At 31.4% G+C, this 21515-nt stretch overlaps 3 protein-coding genes across 5 annotated transcripts; all 3 read right to left on the bottom strand.

Moving 5' to 3' along the window:
- Positions 1–2454: 2454 nt before the first annotated feature.
- Positions 2455–9871, bottom strand: LOC109008852 (vacuolar-processing enzyme-like). Of its 3 annotated transcripts, none has more exons than XM_018989087.2 (11): positions 9707–9871; positions 9503–9613; positions 8526–8781; positions 6916–7080; positions 6650–6806; positions 6026–6111; positions 5734–5933; positions 5355–5403; positions 4824–5033; positions 3159–3365; positions 2455–2871 (listed from the first exon to the last, which is right to left on the bottom strand). In XM_018989087.2, exons 3-11 carry the CDS (start codon positions 8748–8750, stop codon positions 2689–2691), a joined length of 1482 nt encoding a protein of 493 aa, XP_018844632.1. In that variant the 5' UTR covers positions 8751–8781; positions 9503–9613; positions 9707–9871; the 3' UTR covers positions 2455–2688. The 3 variants fall into 3 exon arrangements, with proteins under 3 accessions (XP_018844632.1, XP_035541636.1, XP_018844633.1); XM_035685743.1 differs by having other exon boundaries at positions 9552–9613; positions 9707–9838; XM_018989088.2 differs by having other exon boundaries at positions 9731–9834.
- Positions 9872–11905: 2034 nt separating this feature from the next.
- Positions 11906–13666, bottom strand: LOC109008828 (probable protein phosphatase 2C 72). The gene is made up of 5 exons (XM_018989060.2): positions 13458–13666; positions 12941–13198; positions 12699–12813; positions 12355–12578; positions 11906–12231 (listed from the first exon to the last, which is right to left on the bottom strand). Exons 1-5 carry the CDS (start codon positions 13620–13622, stop codon positions 12034–12036), a joined length of 960 nt encoding a protein of 319 aa, XP_018844605.1. The 5' UTR covers positions 13623–13666; the 3' UTR covers positions 11906–12033.
- Positions 13667–17972: 4306 nt separating this feature from the next.
- On the bottom strand, positions 17973–20469 carry LOC109008853. The gene is made up of 3 exons (XM_018989089.2): positions 20088–20469; positions 18739–18897; positions 17973–18552 (listed from the first exon to the last, which is right to left on the bottom strand). Exons 1-3 carry the CDS (start codon positions 20349–20351, stop codon positions 18196–18198), a joined length of 780 nt encoding a protein of 259 aa, XP_018844634.1. The 5' UTR covers positions 20352–20469; the 3' UTR covers positions 17973–18195.
- Positions 20470–21515: the final 1046 nt, after the last annotated feature.

The raw sequence follows: 21515 nt of genomic DNA, 5'->3' as shown, positions 1-21515 counted from the left end.
GGTCTCTCCCAAATTAATTATTTGTTCATTCGAATCAAAATCAATTGGGTTTGACGAAGAATCCATCTAACATATGAAAAATTAAATACATAATTAATTACAAAACACAACAAATTAAAACAAACAAAGAACAAACATCAACATAATTATACAACAGCTGGTTTGTAACATGACAAACATCAAAAGTCTAAGACTCTAATCTAGATTTTAGTTCGCTCACAACCTCACAATTGATTTCAAGAATCAAAACAATTTACAACACAATATTAAATCAGCGCACAAGTTAATAATTTGATTTAATAAGAATACTCACAGTGAGAATTAGGTCTCGGATTACTGTTCACAGTCCAATAATTTGATCCAAAATTTTTCAATCCCTGTAGATACACAAAAAACAATTTAAACAACAAATAATATGTAAAATAAATTGATAATTAATATAATGATTAATTAAACACATCAAAACCGAATACATTAAAAATTAAAAAAAAAAAGATTGCCTCAACTCTCAAGATGAGCGTGAGAACTGCAAAGTGAGCCAAGTGAGAATAAAATCTCACTTCAAGAAAATCAACAGCGTGCGACAGTGACTGTGGGCGTGGGGGGTTTTTTTAACGGGCGAGGGACGGAGGTAGGGGAACAGTTGACAGGCTTAGGGGGATGAACTTGATGGAGTCACGAAAGGGGTGAAATTCTGGCCTCTACGTCGCTGCATGCGTTGTGCCTTCTCTGGAAGTTTGGAAAGGGAGACTAGAAAGAGATATCCAATGGAGTCTAAGGGATAAGGAAGTCGAAGTCGAGAAGAAGAGGGAGAGGTGTTTAAACCCTAGGTCAAAACGACGCCGTTTCATTTAGTTTTTTTTTTTTACAAACTGCAGACCTAAAACGACATCACTTCACTCATTTAAGTGAAACAACGTCGTTTTATATAGGCATAATTTAAAATATATATAATCGGTCAGTTCATTGGTTTGAACCAAGTTCAAATCGGAACCAAACCGATCGATGTTGGTTTTGATATATTTTTGCCTTCAATCGACCGGCTCCCTGCTTGTTTCGGCCGATTCCGTACTCTGGCGGCCGGTTTGACTCAGTTATGGCCGGTTTGGGTGGTTTTTGTACACCCCTAGCATGCGTAATTAAAATGATTGTATAGATTTTATATGAATCACGACTCCAAGCCGAGATGGGGTATTATCTAGGTAGAGCTCCTATGGTCACTCGAGAGCGTGTAAAACTGAGTGACGTTCCCTAGTTTGGCTCAGGCAAGATGGTAATACTCTCATGCCGACTATGTGGCCTCTCTGTTGCCGGAGGCTAGAGGATGCCTGGTCATATGTGCCAGGCGCGAAACTGAGCATCGCTCGCTATGAAGTCACACGCGCGGTCATTACCTGTGGTATGACGAAGGGAGTCAGTCAGAGTGTGCGGATGGCCCCTAGGAGAGACCATGGTGCATACCTTAATTAAATGGTAGTTTTTCAAACAAAAAGGTGATTTTTGAGTGACTTTTTCTGTAAATATTGAAAAGGAAATTGGTTTTGTACAATTCTGGTAATGCTAAATATCTCAATTTTTCTCCTTTGATGTGAAATGTTCATATTTTTTCGTGCTTATATTTTTGTGTTAATCCATGGCTTTACTTGCTGAGATTGAGAAATCTCATTATGGTGTCCCCCCACCTGTGATTCCGCTTTGCAGAACCATAGACTAGATGCAGTGGAAGGATAATAATCTGGCGGCAAGTCTACTCTCCAATAAAAAGTGACTGACATTAATCTATTGTATCGCATTAAGTTATCTAATTTATTCTTTGTTTATATATTTTTTGTGCGGAAAGACGTTTTTCAGCAAGGGAGCATAATTTTAGGCAGGAAAAGAAAAGATTAACATGGTACAACTCTAGGTCTAGGACTCTTTAAGAGTGCTTGTATCACAACAAATAGCCCCATGATTGTGAAATCCACCTAAATTGACCATGTCAAAGCTTGATGTATTACAAGCAATCCACTTTGATTCTGTTCTTCATAGGCCTTTCAGTTCAAGGACAAGATTGATGGATATACCTTATAGATCACCATATTTTCCTTGGCTTTGCAAGTTGAACTCCACCAGCTCGGAGTTATTATTGATGTAGTGATTTTCTTAGGACAGATTTGAGGGGTGAGATAAGAATTTTGTGTTTTATTTTGAAGTTTAAAATATTATATTTTAATATTATTATTGTTTTAGAATTTGAAAAAAGTGTATTGAGATTTGAAAAAGTTGAATTGTTTATTATATTTTGTATGGAGATTTGAAAAAAGTATAATAATGAAATGAGATGAGAATTTTATGTTTTGTTTTGATTACCAAATCTGCCCTTGTTCTGATCCTTGAACGGCAGAAGAACATATATATATATATATATATATATATATATATTCAGCCCTAGCAGTAGCTGCTCTGGTTACATATGAAAATCATGTGCAAATTCATATCAACAATACAAGTACTGTCATGTTAATTACATTTCATATATGTAGTCCAGTACAGAGAAGCCTGTCTGAAGATCTTGATTCTATTTACATTCCACACTGAAGCAATCATAAGAGCCATCATTAAAATACAGCAAGACAATATAATATAATATCTATGTATATCACCACATTTCAAGTTTTGGCATTCAAGTCATGCGTTGAGGTTGAATCATGCACTGAATCCCTTGTGCAGAGAGCTCCAGGGCCCAGAAGGAAAGGAGGCACAAGCCTGAGCTGATGCATCAGCCATCTGCTCCTTCAGAATCCCAGCATTACAAATGTTTGCAAAGGCCCGCATGTGTTTCATCCCGTACTGAGATAGTGATCCGCAATGTGTCTCAAAAGTCCGCACCTAAAAAGACGATTTATCATGATACGCATTTAACGCATAAACGTAGCAGCCACAGAATATATGCTAAAAAGCTCAGCTAATTCTTCAAGTCAATGGTCCCACTGATATTTTCCAACAAGAAATTATAACAGAAAAAAGAGAAATTGTGGGAGTTTTCTAGGCCCAGCCTCTATGTGGCAGCCAGATGAGCAGTTAGTGGATCTGGGTTATTTTTGGTTAAACCGATCAGAATAGAATAAGAAAGTGTTCATGGAGTTCAAGGAGATGCTGGGGATTGGTAATATTACCAGAGTCTTAAGGCAGCCCCAGTCATCAACAAGAGGTTGCCCAGCAGGTCGAACATTGTTGAGAACCTTTGGACCTTTCTCAATTCCAAATAGTAGCTTCCCGATAAGTTTGACGCTGTCATCTAAATGCATCCTATGTGACATAGCTTCAACAAACTCCTTCTGAGCTTCAACTTTCCTGGGAGAGCCTTCTGGAGCCTTGCGGTACTGCCAATGGATATAGCAAGAAAAGCAACAGTTATAGCTAAAATTAAAGGCTGACAGCGTCCAACCAAAATGTTATATTGTTAACACTATATACTGCAGCGCACCTAAATGCTTATGCTTGCAACTAGAGCATTAGGGTACATTTGGGTGTTAAAAAGTGTTAAAAAGTGTTGAGAATGTTTGTGAATAGTTACGAGTAGAGATTGGAGTGAGTTTGTGGGTCCCATTGAGAGTATTTTGAGTTGTTTGGATGTGTGAAGTATTTTGAGTTGTTGACTTTTGAGTAGGTAGTTGAAAAATGTGTAGGTCCCATAAATATTATAGTGATTTGATTTTTAATAATAAATATTGTAGTGATTTTATTTTACTTTTATATATAATAATGATAAATATTATAATGATTTTATTTTTAATTTATATATAATAGTGATAAATATTATAATGCTTTTATTTTTTATTTATATATTATAGTGATTTTATTTTTTATTTATATATATAATAATGATTTTACTTTTTATTTATATATTATAATGATTTTATTTTTTATTTATATTTAATAGTGATAAATATTATAGTAATTTTATTTTTTATTTATTATATATTATAGTGATTTTATTTTTTATTTATATATTATAGCAATGATAAATATTACAGTAATTTTATTTTTTTATTTATTATATATTATAGTTATTTTATTTTTTATTTATATATTATAGCGATTTTATTTTTTATTTATATATAATAGTGATAAATATTTTTTATTTATATATTATAGTTATTTTATTATAGCGATTTTATTTTTTATTTATATTTAATAGTGATAAATATTATAATGATTTTATTTTTTATTTATATATTATAGTGATTTTATTTTTTATTTATATTTAATAGTGATAAATATTATAGTTATTTTATTTTTTATTTATATATTATAGTGATTTTATTTTTTATTTATATTTAATAGTTATATATATTATAATGATTTTATTATAATATATAAATAAATAAATAAATGATTTTAATAGTTATATATATTATCATTATATTTTATTATAATGATTTTATTATTTTATTATTTATTTATATATTATAATGATTTTATTTTTTATTCATATATTATAGTGATTTTATTTTTTATTCATATATTATAGTGTTATGTAATAGTGATAAGTATTATAGAATGTCTGTGAATAGTTATGAGTAGAGATTGAAGTGGGTTTGTGGGTCCCATTGAGAGTATTTTAAGTTGTTTGGCATGTGAAGTATTTTCAAAAGTAAGAAAATACTTGAAAAGTGTTGAGGAATGTTTGGTACCCAAACATAGCCTAGAGTTTGAATCAAGATAAAAAGGTTAAATTTAATTACCCATGTTTGTTATGATAAAGAGCCCCTTGCATTAGTAGGAATGAAGGGCAAGAGCAAAAGATAAACTCCACAAGGCATAATAGAGAAAAAAACCTTATCCCAGAAATGGACAAGATCGGCATCCCGCTGGTTGATCGCCTTCTTAGATGGCCTCAAAAAGTTTTCATCAATGTAAGTGTAGTTGTCATTTGCAGGATTTGTACCGATATACATGAAGAGATTGTTCTTGCTAAGATCTATGTCACCATATTGCATGACATGAGAGCCGTAAGCATAATTTTCACTAGCAGTCCTTGTTTTGACCTGTGAATGCCAAGCATAATGAACTCATTTCTTTTACAAGATAAATGTTACTAAACAGAAAAGGTGTTGCCCCAGTAACAGGAAGAGCAGCATCACTAACACATAAAACGCTATCAGTACTCCATAAGATCCCAGACGGCAACTAGACAATTTTACTACAACAGGCACTTGAGACACGCATATATGGTCCTTGTATTTGAACTTATTGTTGATATGAAAGAACATAGGCCCGCCATGACCCAAATTAGACTAAAATATTTTAAGTGCATGACAACAAACATTAACCCTACCAATAATATCACTGGGAGTGACTGAGCTTACCAGTTCATACTGCTGGTGCAAGGTTTCTGTCCGCATATTGTGAATGTCACTGACCACAAATTCAGACTGTTAAGAAACTCACATAAAAATGTGAAACGTGGAGAATATAATTTTTATGATCTAAATTTTTGTAGTTCATCATAATAAAACACCTTAACAATGGTGATCAAATCAAAACAACTGAAGAGGAAAAGCTGCATGATACTACATGTTGAGCATTGGAAAAATATGGAATAGGTATCAGCCAACATCCATTTAATATCCAAGATTTCCACAATATGACATTTTTCATTTTCTGGGAGAGAACCTGATATTTGCAAGCAGCTTTTTCTTCTCTTATTCTATGACATGAATTCTCAATAAGAAATTTTAAGCATACCTGTCTTCCATCCAAGCAACACTATACAAGTCCCCCAAGCAGGTTCCATACTCAGGTGGGGGACCAGGATAATCTCCAGGGCAATAAGTTCCCCAGCTGCTCTCTTCTGCATTTGCTGCTGTAGTTGCATAGATGTTCAAACCTTCAGGAAGGAGGCCCTCAAATATGCTACCAGACTCGCAAGCTTCAAGATAAAATACCTATAATTTTACAAAGTCGTCCAGCTTAAAAGTTAAGTTCCTACCAAAACATAATGTGCCTAAAGGAAATGACAGTTAAACTAATTACGTACCAAACTTTTATAGGTCCCTGAAGCATGCTTCTTCTTCAGGACTTCAATCAGATCTTCAGCATAGAGGTAAGGACTGGTAGGCATCCCTGGCAAAAAATTACAGTATGGCTAACAAAATATAAAATTCATCAACAAATCAAATCATTTATAATTGCAAGCAATAATAGTGTGAACAAAATTTGTAAACTAATCCTGATAAAATGTATTTAACAGCATAAAAACTCATTTCTCCAAACTCCATCTAAGATTCTTGACTATTTTAAACAAGTTTAAGATCTGCTGAGCTTATTGGAAAAACTTTTTTGTTTCTTAATATGTGGCTTCTTGTAAACACATGACTGACATAATCAGGTTGGACCGCTAAGTATATATATATTTTTTTTGATAAGTTGACCACTAAGTATATTTCAAGGGGTTACAGTAGAGATTGGACATATAGTTACCAATGTAGAAAAGCATGATCATGAAAAAGGGAATAGTGGGGATTCAATGTTTTAACTGCTGAACAGATACTTCCAGAGATGTAATTCTGTGACAAATTCTGAGAACAAACTGGTGCTCAAGAATACAAATCCTATAAAAATAAGACCTGCAATCAACGAAAGGTTGTAAAGAGCTACTAACCAAGCACACCAGGACCCCCATGATCACTATAATATACAAAAATATGATCATTAGGACCACTATCCACAACCTTCCCACTGCCCCCTGTAAGAGCAGTTCTATTTCCAAGGAGAACTGCAAAAAAGTTGTCAACAGTAACATTTTCCCCAGTATAATCCTGCCACAAGAAAATCCACAACATGAGGGGGAAAATAACAACTTAGTAGTAGGTAAAAATCTTTTTTTATGTAAGTAGTAGGTAAAGATCTTAAGGACAGAAACACAACCGTTGGTACTCCGTCGTACACGTCATGGCCATGTGGGCTGTTAATGATAACTCCAGGCCTAGGGTTCTCTTCATTGAAAGCAATGTCATCATACATGAAAACAACAATGTTTTCATCTTTCAAACCACCTTGCCTCAGGAGTTGATAGGCATGACAAATATCAGCCTGTGAGGAAGTTTAAAAGGAGAAAAAAAACTGAATCAAACAATAAAATCCCAACTACAAACAAGAAATGATGTTCTTACTAAGCTCTAAATAGAACATGGGCATGTCAAAGACAATCATAACATAAAAACGAATAATAAATTGATCTTATTATTTCATTCAGGCATTAGGAATCCATTAAAGCTAGTCAACAGATTTGCATTATGCTGCCAAGCACATGATTTTCTTGTCTCATCTCAAAATGAATCCTTTTTCTCCATCTTGTAACATCTATTTTCTCCCTCATTAATACAACATTCTTGTTCCCAAGAACCATTACAAAATGGTAAGATTCAAATTGGGATTGCATCACAGTAGGATCAACATATAAAATTCCACAGAATCTAATTACAACAAGGAATATACTTGATTACATTTTTTATTTATATATATATATATATTTTTATATGTTTTATTTATATATTACTTCTCAACTAAAAATTAATAAAAAAAAAATATTGACTGCATGTTCATACTTATTATACAACCAAATCAGTAGTCATTCAGACGAGCTAATGACTCCAGCATCAAATTAATACATAAGCATGACACAACCTAATCCGCCACCAACTCAATTCTATTGGGCTCATTGTTTCAAGGTCCTTTTCAAATACAACAGAGTAATCCTTGTTGAAACCAAAATAAAACCAGGCTAACTTATGGATGCACAGAAACTATATAATTCATTGAAATAATATTCCTAAGCATATAGGAAGTCTTAAACATTGAATTCCCACAGAATCTTACCGCTCTAGACTGTTGTATAATGTGCACAAATAAAAAAACGAATACATAATGATTATTAGGTTCTTTTAAAATAATCTGAAAAACATTTTTTTGATCGGTAAATCTGAAAATTAATTAATAAGGAAATCTATGATATTTAGAATCGGAGAAATCAAACTGGGCGTGCAGCAAATTAAAAGTTGAATCTCTGTGCTTTTGCAAATTAGAACTTAGAAGTCAATTGTTTGTGCTTTTGGACACCATGGAGAACACAGCAACATGACAGTAGAAAACAAATCATTTTCCTATTAACTTCATTGTTCTCAGGAACCAAATTGAAGGCTCTTAAAACCCAAATCAAACAATAAGAAATAAGAGCTGAAGAATTCTCAAGAAATAATTCATGGAAAACCCGAGAAAAGCAAAAGACATTCAATTTTTTTAGCTTACAACGTTCGAGTTCTTCACACTTCCGCTAATACCTATATTTTTAGCAACTTTATTCGGGGGGAAAAACCGGACATGAAACCACAAGGATATCTATAAGGTTAAAAAAAAAAACGAGAGGCGAAAAAGAATAATGGAAAGGAAGTTAGATGCTTTCGAAACTCGAGATGCACCGATCAAGAAATAGAATAATTCAATATTGTAAATTAATTGAAACGGGAAGGTAAAATAACCTGATGCCTGTAATTCCAGTAACCATTGGAGCCGGCAATCAGAACCGCCCATCGGATCCCTGATGAGTCGTCGTCTTTATCATCAACGGCACCACCAACTCTGCCGAAGAATCTCGAAGCTTCAGAGGGCAATCGGAGATGGTCTCCAGGCAGGTCCCTACCCGCCGAGGCCGAACCGTAGGCGTAGAGGCCAAGGAAGAAGAGGACGACGACAATGCGATTCATGGCGTAGAGCTGGGGTTTCTGATTGGCGGTACTGCCATAAATACGGTTCAATTAATTAATCCTGGCCGTTGCTTATAAATATACGGCCAGATCCATCTGGCCGTCTATTTATAATAATGCTGGGATTTTTAATAATGCTTCATTTTCTTTTCTCATTTTTACTGTTTATATATTTAATTTTTTTTATTTAATGATTAAAAAAATAATTATTAATATATTAATATTTTTTAAAAATATTTGAACATATTTAAAAAATATTTGAAATAAAAAGACAAAAAAACACATAATTTGCACTAAAAGTAAACAAAATGAATAAATTGAAGAGATACAGTGGAATTATTAATCTTTTTTTTATTTTGTATATAAATTTGCATCGTGTGTTTAAATAAAAGATTAAAAAAGAATAAATATATATTATGTAGAGTAGAATGTGATAAAGAAAAATTCTTCTTTTTTGTTATTATTTATTATTTTATATTTTATATTTTATATTTTATAAAAAAATATTTTATATTTTATAAAAAAATTATAAATATAAAATATGGACGCGAATAATAATTAATATATAACATTTTTCGATAATAAACATATATTAGTGTGCGTAAGAGACGACGAGAATAATTTTTCGTACAAACCCAGTTCGCCAAGATCAAATTTCTCGATTTTCAGGAACAAACATAAGTTTCTTAAGCAGAATTTGAAAACCATCACTTTACAATTTCTCGATCTTCCATCGGATAATGATTTCAAACCTGTACCACACAGATTCTTCTACAGTCGCAACAGAGAATTTCTCCTCACTTTTTCGTTAAAAGCTTGCAGATTTCTTCCAAAAAAACAACGCAAAGCTCTTGGAAATGTATCTGTAAAACAGGAATTAACACTTTAAAATATCTCAGATGATAAATCGCGTGAAAACAAGAAGCAGAAATCAAACTCTGCTCCGTATTTGAAACCTTTGAAATCGGAATCTCGACCACCTTTCTGCAAATTTCAATGAAATGAACCAATCTTCGCAATCCGCCACGAAAAGCGGATCAACCTCAAGTAGCTCTTCAGATTTATCTGTACCACGAAAAAGAAATGAGTAGCTACCGTTTGTTTTCAAACAGAATAAATATAAATAAAAGTCACTATTGAAACTAATTTTGTATATATGATGTGATAAGATAAATTAAATTGTTTATTTATTTTATATAAAAGTTTAAAAAAATTTTAATGATTAAATGAGATAAGATAAGAACAGTTGTGAAAATAAACGAAACCTATCTTCGAAGATTAATTTAGATAAAAAAAATATTTAATAAAAAAAATTGTAATAAAAGAATAGTTGTGAATTATTTATTATATTTAGTATAAGAATTTAATAAAATTGTAATGATTAGATAAAAAAAAATAAGTTAGAGTTGTTTGGAGTTGTGTTAGGAGTCTTAAAAAGTATTTAAATAGCCTTAAAAGTTTTTTAATGAAAAAATAATACTAGTATATCCTCTCATTTTGTTTACTCATTTTGACTGTTCATGCATTTAATTTTTTTTAACTTACTAATTAAGGAAATAACTATTAGTATATTGATATTTTTTTATATATTTTAAAAATGTTTAAGGATGTTAAAAAAATAAAATAATAAAATAAAATAAATTGGTCACTCCTAGGCGGCATCTTAGTAGTACTCTTAATAAAAAAATTAGACTGTTTGAATGTTATATATTAAAATACTTTTTAGTCTCAAATAAATTAAAAACTTTATTTTTTTCTTCAAAAGTGTTTTTCTAGATAATGCGAAACGTAATTCAAATTTTAAAAAAATTGTTAATTGATGGAAATACTCATACAAATTTAAGATAATTACAACTTTTCAACTTTAAAGTATATGGTCATAAACTTAACAAAAATCACTTTTTAAATTTATTTTTAAACAAATGTAGCATGTTTAAAAGTGCTTTAAATACATAATTACCAAATAATAAATAACTTTTTAATATTAAAACTTATTATTTAAACTCTAATCTATAAATCCTAAAGCTATAAATTATATTTCCTTCGGTAATCCTAAACACGCATTTAAAAAACGAAAATGCTGGAGCTCCCGCTGGGGGCTCCCGCTGGGAGCTCCCGCTGGAGCTCTAGTGTATTTTATCATGTGTATTTTTTAATTTTTTTTTATATAGATTTTTTTAATGATTTTAAATATTTTTAAAAAATAAAAAAATTATAATATTATTAAATAATAATTACTTAATCACGAAGTAAAATATAAAATATTTTTTTATAATTTTTTATTTTACTTCGTGATTAAGGAAATATTTTTTAATAACTTTTTTTTTACTTCTTGATTAAGAAAGTATTTTTAATAATGTTCTAAATTTATTTTATTTTTTAAAAAATATTAAAAAATATTAAAAAAAATTATATAAAAAATAACTTAAAAAAAAACACATACAATATATGCTACAGCCCCCAGCGAGAGCTCTCAGCGGGAGCCCCCAGCCGGGGCTGTAGCATGATCCTTTAAAAAAACTTTTTGTATCCAAACCTCTTAATTCGTGAACTTATATTGAGTTCATATTGACTTTTAGGTGGTAACAAAGAGTGTTAGGCTTCGTTTGGTTATCAAATATCTCTCAACTCATCTCAATTCATCATTACAACTTTTTCAAATTTTAACATAAAATATAATAAACAATTCAACTTTTTTAAATCTCAAAATAATAATAATATTAAAAAATAATATTCTAACAATATTTTATCATCTCAACTCAACTCAACTCAACTCACTTTAACATCCAAACACAACTTAGTTTCCAATAATATCGTGACTCAAATAAATATCGTGACAATTATGTATGAACTACTAATATTTGGCAAGTATTTTTGCCAAAAAAAAAAAAACAAATTTGGTGTATTTAATGGCGTTGTGCGATTATGAGTCTGGGAGCTGCTAGGGACACCGAGAGGTGTCCCGAGATGTTCTACCCATAGGTGCAAATGTTTTATATATATTACAAATTCATTTAAAAATACTTCATTAATCATTAAGTAAAAAAAACCACCGTCGGTAGCCTTTCTCGGTAGCTATACTCGGTGGGATAAGCATTTCCCTATTAACAATATCATAAACTTAATATAGTTACATTGTTGAAAGCAGTTGTTATAGGTATATATCTTCCACTGGACTTGCTGTTTAACCAGTGTTTACATGGATTTGTGGCTTCCAAATCTTAAAAAATACTCAAGTGTCAAACAGAATAACTCTAAATTTCATCAAGAAAATGTTTATAGTTCAAGTGTCCACTGCCACAACATGATGTTTCTTTTGCAAAAAGAGGCAAACCACACTGCAGTCATCTACTTTTGCAGTAGGAGACTTATTTTTCCATGCAGTGGTAGCTGCCTCCACCACCAGTCTTGCTGCTTCTTGTTCACTCTCTGCTTCCCACACAATGGATGCAACTTGATCATTACTTAGAACATCCCAAACCTACATTTTTCATACCCCTTTTTTTAGATGTTATTCTTGAGGTTCCTGATCCCAAATATAAAATGAAAGCAAAATGAACACTTGAATATGTAAAAAGTAACATTTCATTCATATGGCCTTTACCCCATCAGTTGCAAGAATGATGAATTGGTCGTCGGGAGTTAGGCGGTGATACTTGATATCCGGGATGGCAATGATGCCATGGTCTTTGAGAATGAAGTCTCCGAAAGCTCGTGACATGGCAAGGCCTGGAGTGTCATCATGGGGCAGCCATACCCGTTGAATGTGCGGTTCATGGTTTAGTGCAGCCACCCGGCCATTGCAGTTCCTTATTCTTTCTGCTTCAGCTATATCGAAATGGAAATTGGTCATTCACTAAATGTGGAAATCCACTTGAAATCAGGGAATTCAGTAGTAACAAGGTGGATGAAAATGACAGGTACCAACATAAGGAAATAAGGTCTTACAAGGCAAGCCTGGCTTTAAGTCTCTGGTTAACTGAACAGCCTCGACCCCATTCTTGGTAAGTGTCCCTAAAACAGCCCTTGAGTCCCCAAGGTTAGCTATAACAAGATCTTGGCCCTGCTTAAATTTTCAATCATCCAAAAGAAAACATAGAAAAATAAAGATAAATTACTTCTCCAAATCAATTTAAATGCAAAACAAACCAAAAATAACTTGTTCATATGTACTTAAAAGTCTCTTTTACCTGTCTTATGGCAACAACAGCAGTGGTTCCACTACAAGAGCTGTCCAAAATCACTTGAAGCTCTATAACCTTGTCCATCAACTTGAAGGCACTGACACAAGCCTCTTTCCACATATAAAAATTAACCTTTGAGAGAGCATTCTTTTGGCTAAGTAAGAGTGAAGGCAGATGGTTACATACAAGCTCGCTCACTACTTGACCATTCTTCCCATGCCCATCAAAAACACCACACAGAGCTCCATCTTCCACTCCATAGCCCTAAATTATGAAAAAAATAAAAAAAGAACCATTTCGATGAAGGATCCAAATAACATTAGTACACATTTGTTTAAACTTTATTTCCTATTTGTTTGATTTTGCAATAGAAAATGAAAAATGAAAACTCTAAAGCCAATTCATGTAAGAGAAACAAACTATAGAAGTAATCTCTTTCTCAAGGGAATGAAAACCCAACTCAATCTTAATCCAAGCAGAGTCAGTAAAAACAAGGACCATAGATCAGAAACCATTGACAAACCTGGTAAAGAATAGCTGCATCTTGGTTTAGTCCTTTGCTACCTTGCCTAGAGTAAAGAGAACCAAGACCATTAGAAACATTATTTCCTTGGATGAATATAGCATTTTCATGGCCACACTCAGCATCATGAATACTCAGGGATGCAACTGATGAGCAGATTCCCATTACAGATGAAAATTATTTTATTCTGTTTTCCACTTACTTTACAGTCCAAGAATCAATGAACTCCAGTTTCCTCAATCTTGAATTTAAGGACCCCAAAGTGAGCATGTGGTAGCAAAAGAATTTTATAAAGGAGTTGAACTGTAGAAGTGGCTCCCAGAGGTCTGAAAGTATGCTTTTGGATTAGTTACCTAATTCACATTTTTAAAAGGAAAATACTTTAGTCACAAAGGAATTTCACAAAAGTAAACTTACAAACTGATGTGGTTTGATGTGATACGTCAGATTGAAATGTACTTTTATTATAAAGTAGATCTAACGGATTCCATGAAGACACATTAATTTATAGGTTATTTTGTGTAATCTCTTTGTGTCTGTAGCAGTTCTCTTTTTAAAAACATTTGGCCAACTTTCACTTGAAGGGGAATATGAGATTTATATGTTTTTATATGCTGGTTCTTTTGAGATACATTCTAATCACATGTCAACCTGAAATTTCTAATCCATCCTGAGAGCAGAAAACCAGGGCCGGCTGGAAGGTACAAGAATGAAGAAACTAAGATAATTACCTGAGGCCCTAATAGAACAAAAGGTCCCCTAAAAATACTATTAACATAGATTCTCTAATGAAAACTATTTGTTTAACTAATAATTTATTATTCTGTGACAAAAATGATTAATTACTTAATGAAGAAGAGAGAACAAGTCTCATGCTGACCATATACATTATTTTCTATAAAGGGACAGCTTAGCCTATTTTTAGCGACCAACTCTATTTTTTCCTCTTTTCTAGAAGACTCCTAGTTTCCCACTATTATTTATGGTAAATTTCTTTTTAAGTGTATAATTATAAAGACATTTTATAAAAGTATATTCATAAATTGATGTGGCTTCATTTGATACGTTAGACCTACTTTATAATAAAAATAAATTTATTATCTAATATACTATATCAAATTATATGAGTTTATTTTTATAAAATCTCTTTAAAATTTCTCAAATTGTTTTAATGATGCTGTATAACACCGTCAATTTAAATTGGGAGAAAAAATATTTGCAATCGTGAATTGTGCAACCGTCGCATAATCGTTTGAAAAAAAGTGAATAAAATATGGGACTCACATGAAAAAAATTAATTTTTTAATAATAGACTCTACTCTTTTTCAAATTGATTACGTGATATTTATACATTTCACAATTACATATAGAATTACTCTTAAAATATTATCATTTTGTATTCATTATTCAAAGTCATGGAGTGTTCATCCCTCATTATTATTTATGGATAAATCATGCCGGCGGATCTCTTTGAGCAGATAAGCCTCATCAAATGGATTATCAATTAACAGATTTGGTGATCACATAATTTGTCTTAGTTGACTTTCTCAAGTTTTCTGGTTAACTTTTGTTTAATTTTTTAAAGATATTATATATCTTTTAACTTTCGATCTTTTATGATCAAATTCTTTTGGAGCAATGTTATCTACAATTCTCAAATAAGAACTATATTATAAGTTTAGTTAATTTTATTTTTAAATTTTTTTAAAATTACAATAATATCCTTATCAAAATGATATTTTTTTCTATTTAATGAAAGGCTTGCAGTCTTGCACATGCAGTCTCCATTTAAGAATTGCAAATAGAATTTATCATTCTTTTAACATGATATCAAATAATTAATAAATAAATAATAAATAATAAAAAATAATTTTTTTGATAATAAAATGACGATAATTAAAAGATGGCGAGTAATATTTCTCAAATTGTGTACTGTTCTAGTTAATATTGTGATTGGTAAACACATATATGTATCATAATGTATATATATAAAGAAAAATTATATTTATAAGCCTCACACACCACACACCATCCTTTTTTTATTTTTTTTCTCTTACCAAATGCGTGGTGTATAGATGATGAATAGAAGAATTCAATTATTTTGAGAAGAATAAAATAAAAATAAAAATAAATTACTGTGTGTGGTGTGCAGTGTATGAACTTATAAGTAGCAAAACTCATATTTAAATATGTGTGTATATATTGTATCATTATATATATATATATATATATATATATATGTGTGTGTATGTGTGTGTGAGAAGTGTTATGTATATCTTATACAAATATAATACGTCATATCTACTAAGTAGATTCTACTTTATATTAAAAATAATTTTAAAATCTGACGTGTTGTATTAAAGTATTTCAATTTGTAAAATTTTATTGTGTAAAATTATTGAATAGATGAAGTATTTATGATTTTATATATATATATATATATATATATATATATATTTGTATATGTATTCATTATATTTCTAGCCGGCAAAGAATCAAAGCCAAATATTAACTGTTGAGAACAGGAAAATTCGTAAAAAGCAACACTTCACCTAATCAATTACATTGCAGCCGACTGATCAATGAATGGTTTAATATCTCAATCATTTTCAACAAAATACGTACCTAAATATGTTACTGATTAATAATCAATATCTATTTAATTTGATTTAATAAATTAATTAGTTAAAATCGATCGATTAGAAAATTTAGTCCACTTTTCATGTCAATTGGCAGTGGTACCAGTTAAGGAACAATTGAGTCACTTATAACTAGATTCTCTTTTTCAATTATCTTGAATCCCATCGGATTTAGAAAATATTAAAGATCGTCTGAGAGTGACAAAACATTTAGAAGAAGAAAAACAAATATCCATTTAGCTTTGCATTTGGTTCTTAAACTCAGTTGAATTCAGTCTAACTTTAAGCTAAATCTAACATCCAAACACCCAACTTTCAAATTACTAAACTCATCCTAACTCAAAACCTTTTTACACGTGGGACCTACATTATTTTTCAACTTAAAACATCTTTATACGTGGAATCCACAATATTTTTCAATTTCTCATAAAAAGTACTAAACTCATTTTAATATACAAACACAGTTTAAACTCAGTTTAAATGGGCCCCAGATAACTCTCTCCACTACTCAACTCACTACTATTCATAAAAAACTCAACTCAACTCAGTTCAATTCAACGTCTAAACACAACCTTAAGGAACTTCACTGCTGAGTTACCCTAAAAATCTTAAGAGGATCCTATTGAGGTTAATATGTATTGCTTATTTGGTAGATATCAAATTTCAAATATTATTAAGAGTTATTCTATCATCAAGCCGATCATCTACAACAGCTGAAAATAGACATGTAGAAAATAAGAGTTTCGAGATTGTGATGTTTTGCATGGAGAAAGAGAGAGGGGAAAAATAAGATTTACTTGTCTATTATTTTTCTCTTATAATGCTTATTTGTCAAAATTCTATTAGAGGGTATAAAAGACCCTAATTCACCCGTCTGTCCCCTAGCCTCTCCCCTGGTAGATATCAAATTCCAAATATTATTAAGAATTATTCTATTATCAAGCTGACCATCTACATAACTTAAATATTAAGATTCAAATTTTAAAATTTACCTTCCAAATCAAATTATGTTATATAAATACTCTACTACACACCAATTTGTGAATATAATATAATGTCAAATATAAAACAAACGAATGGAACTTGAATTTTTTTTTTTTTTCCAAGTAGAATGGAACTTGAATTGTATTGTACCATATGAGATATAAGTTTATAACTTTAAAAATAAAATTAAAAAAAAAACAGTAGAAGATAAATTTTATTAATGATAGAAAGGGATATTTATCCTAATATACAGGTTGTTAAGAGTAAAAACTTTAGTCCTATTTGTAAATCGGTATGAAAAACACATCATCCACATTGCTTTTGTGATAAGATTTAATTTGTAAGATTCAAAATTTTAATTTTTTTTTACAAATCAAATCATAAAAATGTCAATAGTCTGAAATGTGTATCATTAAAACTAAATAGAATTTTTCAATACCTTAACCTTGATACCAATCTTTCACAATCCTCAAAACTCGGCAGGTTTCTTTTCTTCCATAAACAGTTAAACACCATAATATGCCCAAAGGGGCCATCTTTTTCCTTTTCTTTTCTTGTCTTTTCTTTCTTCTTCTTCTTCTTCTTCTTCTTTTTTTTTTTTTTTTTTTTTTGCTGAGAAAAAGGGGCCATCTTACACAAATTAAAACAATGGTGGTGGCCAAATTGCCCTTTCTAATGTGTCAATAGCTCCACCAGCCTAAATCTCAACGAGACCAAAGATCGTGCTCCATAAGATGCTTGCCATATGAGATATAACTCACCAACATGTTAGCCTTAATAATTCCTGGTAGAACTGTACCCTATTGGAGATTAGTGCAATCCCTGCCACCTTATTTCCTATATGCAACACATTCACCAAAATAAAGTCCATGTTTGAACTTTGAAAGTTCAATAAGGAAAAATAGTTAACAACCCACCTCCCACCCAGAAAAATGAGCAATAATCAGAATCCAAGTAACATTTAACAACCCATCCAGGCTGTTCATAAGGAAAAATATTCAGAATTTATACAAAAAGACGAGGTTTATATCAACTTCTTTCAGAAAACCCTAAACTGACAAACAAAATAAAAATATAAGAATTAACACAGGATTGCTAAATCACTTTTCAAACTCTCATTGGCTGGAGACAGGAATGTTATCTTCACCAGGTATCAAGTCTGATGCAGGCAACTTCTTTGTAAGGGGCTTGGGTATGTCAAGGTACTCTTGTTGGCACCGCTGCTGAGGATGTGCTAACAGCATACACATGTGACGGAAGAGCACACGCACTAGCCCTGTTCCGCTCTCATGAATGTAGCCCTTGTATTCAGTAACGTGCTCAAGGGCGTCCACAAGTGCATCATAGACATCCTGGGGGCAGTTGTCAGGTCCAGGCTTGTCATGGAGGTAAATAACATCTAAAGTAAAGAGTTTCTGGTTTACAGGCCATTGATGTTGTGGTTTTGCAGATGATCTGCAGTAGATCAGAATCTAAAATGCAACAAAACATCATACTGAATATCAGATTAGGTAGAATGAGCACTAAAGAATTTTCATGGAAACAGAAGGTCATCATCATCATTTGGTAACAATTTGCACCCATCAATAGGTAAAGTAAACAACACGTTCATGTTAACCAACACACAGATACATGGAAATTATTTCAACACCACTTACCACTCTCAAAATCCGATTCTGAGCACGGGATTTCTTGGCTTCATGAGCTGCTACCCGGAAAAGATTGGTGAGATCTGCAGGACCACAAGATGAAGTTGCTGACAGTAACTGAAGCGCATGATTTGCGAACTCAACTTCACTGCTAAAATCTTTCTTAAGCTACATGATAGCAGAAAGAAACCGAAAAAATTTCTAAATTAATCATTAAATCCTGAAACTGAGAAAGAAAGTTCCCAATATTACTTGGGTCACACAGACAAAACCAATAATGTTTTTTCACTGCGTTACATCAATGAATCCTGAAACTGAGAAAGAAAGTTCCCAATATCACTTGGGTCACACAGACAAAACCAATAATGTTTTTTCACTGCGTTACATCAATGTTCGTTACTAAGGGGGTCTCTGCATAGCCAAATTTTAGCATGTCTAATGTATCAAAAGCTTATCAGGGTATAACTAGTGATGCTCTATCCAGCGCTTTCTAATGCATGTGTTTTGAAACAGAAAAAACCTAATGTAAAAAATATTGTTATAGCCAAGTAGTAGTTGCGGAAAACTAACTGGTCTTTCCCTTTCAAGCCCAAAGGAGAATGAAGCCTAACAATGTCTAAGATCTGAACACTCAATCCATGTACCCATTAACAGCTTACAACTATATGAGTGTTATTGACCACTCTTTTTATTTTTTTTTTGGAAAAAAGAAACTTAATGACCGGTAGTTATTATTAATTGGAAATTGTTTTTTTAATTAATCTGCTTTTTTTATGACTAGGAGCCTGGACACAGTGCAAACCCAGCATGTCTTTTACCCAGCTTAATTAATTAATCTGCCTAGGTAGAAATGATGTGAAACTTAAGCGATGGGGTTAGAAAGAATATTGAGGTCATATATCTTATGAAAATCTATCATTTCTGATGGAAATCTGTACCCAAAGGAAAACTTGGCAGTTGCCTAATTTATGGGATCCAAAATAGCCTATTTCTTATTTTTTCCCAAAATTTCATTCCTTTCTTTTACAAGTAAATTTGTTCTTCTTCATACAAAGATATCCTCTTTCCAGTATGTTAGTTTTCCCAATAAGTATCTTCTTCTTCTATACATAAATGTAACAATAAGGCAACATGCGAAGCAAGCAAGGAACACAAACAATAGAGTAAGTATTTTAGATACATATTCTCCAGTGTTATTTGAAATATGATCAACAGGGGAAATATAACGGACCTATTCTCTATAATCACGAGTTCATTCGAGACATATCCAATGAACAAAAACATCAAAGGGCCAGAATTTTCTATCTGAAAATTTTTAATGGAATGAAAATAGAGAGAGAGAGAGGAGTGTGAGTAACCCAAGAAGGGGATTTGGCGAGAAAGGAGAAGGCGAATCGGTGGTCGGGGTTAATGGAGAGCTTGGCGTTGACGAAGAGAAGGATAGCTTGCTTGACGGACTCCAATCTGGTAAGCGGACGACCATTTGGGCCCGTGGCTTTCATCTCCACCAGGGATTCCGCGTCCGCATCTATGCAAAACAATATGTCCTCGTTGCTTATACGCGTCGGCTTCAGTGTGTATCTGATGCTTCCTCCTGAACCCTCTCCATCCACTTCCTCCATCTCTCTCTCTCTCTCTCTCTCTCGGTTTAGGTGTTCGTGATTCTATTTCCGACTTCTCGGACAGATACAGAATGCTGAATGGGTAATTTTCAAGTTTAGTCACTACATTTCATGAGAATTATAATTTAGATTTTAGAACCCCGCAAAACTAAATTTATAACATTAGGTTCCTTAACGTTATATGATAAATTTATATTACAATCAAAATACTTTATAATTTAATTTATGAGTTATTCTATTCTCAAATCGATGTGTATAGCACACTATTAAAATTTGTATGATAATTTTACTAGAAAAAATATTTATAACTGTGAATTGTGTAATCGTTTTAAAAAAAATGAATAAAATATGAGACTCACATGATAAAAATTAATTTTTTAATAATATATCTCATTCTTTTTCAAATCGATTACGTGAAGTTTAAGAACTTTACCATAATTATAAAAAAAAAAAAAACCTCATTTAGTGCCTCACTATTCATATACACTGTTCATGTGAGTTTGTAAATGAAGGTCTCGTGATTCTAGCATTTTACTAATAAATTTTATAGTGTTTCTAACATTAATCTAGGTTTTATACCAAGCATTTCTCCTGTTCATCTATGATATATGAATTTGTAAGTGTAATAAATTTTGAGAAGTGTTGGGTTTATTAAAAATATTATAAAAAATAAATTATATATATTGACGTGTTGATATGAGAAATTATATTTACTTTATAATAAAAATGATTTACGATATATTGTCTCACAATCAAGACATATCAACTTATAAATTTATTTTTATAAGATTTTTATGTAAGTTATCATTTTTCATAAATTTGATAGTGTTTCTAACATTACTCTTGGGTTTTATACATTTTTTTAAAGTATCTTTGATCTGTCAAACTCTTAAAACATTGCATAATCAACACAATAAAGAAAAAAAAGGAAAGAAAACATTTTGTTAATTCATCAACTTATATTAATAAGATGAATGATAAAAAATATGAGAAGTCATATGATTTTTTTTTTATAAGGAAAACAGAGAAGTGACATAATGAACGGTGTAAATTATAAATTATTTTCTCATAATTTAAGGTGTGGTTTGGATAGTAAGTTGAAATGAGATAAATTAAAATATAAATTTAAAGTTAAATAAAATATTAATAAAATATTATTATTAT

The sequence above is a fragment of the Juglans regia genome, chromosome 15 (genome assembly GCF_001411555.2).
Source record: "Juglans regia cultivar Chandler chromosome 15, Walnut 2.0, whole genome shotgun sequence".
Classification (NCBI taxonomy): Eukaryota; Viridiplantae; Streptophyta; class Magnoliopsida; order Fagales; family Juglandaceae; genus Juglans; species Juglans regia.
Note: the sequence above shows the minus strand (reverse complement) of the source record. Positions and strands in the feature narration are given on the sequence as shown.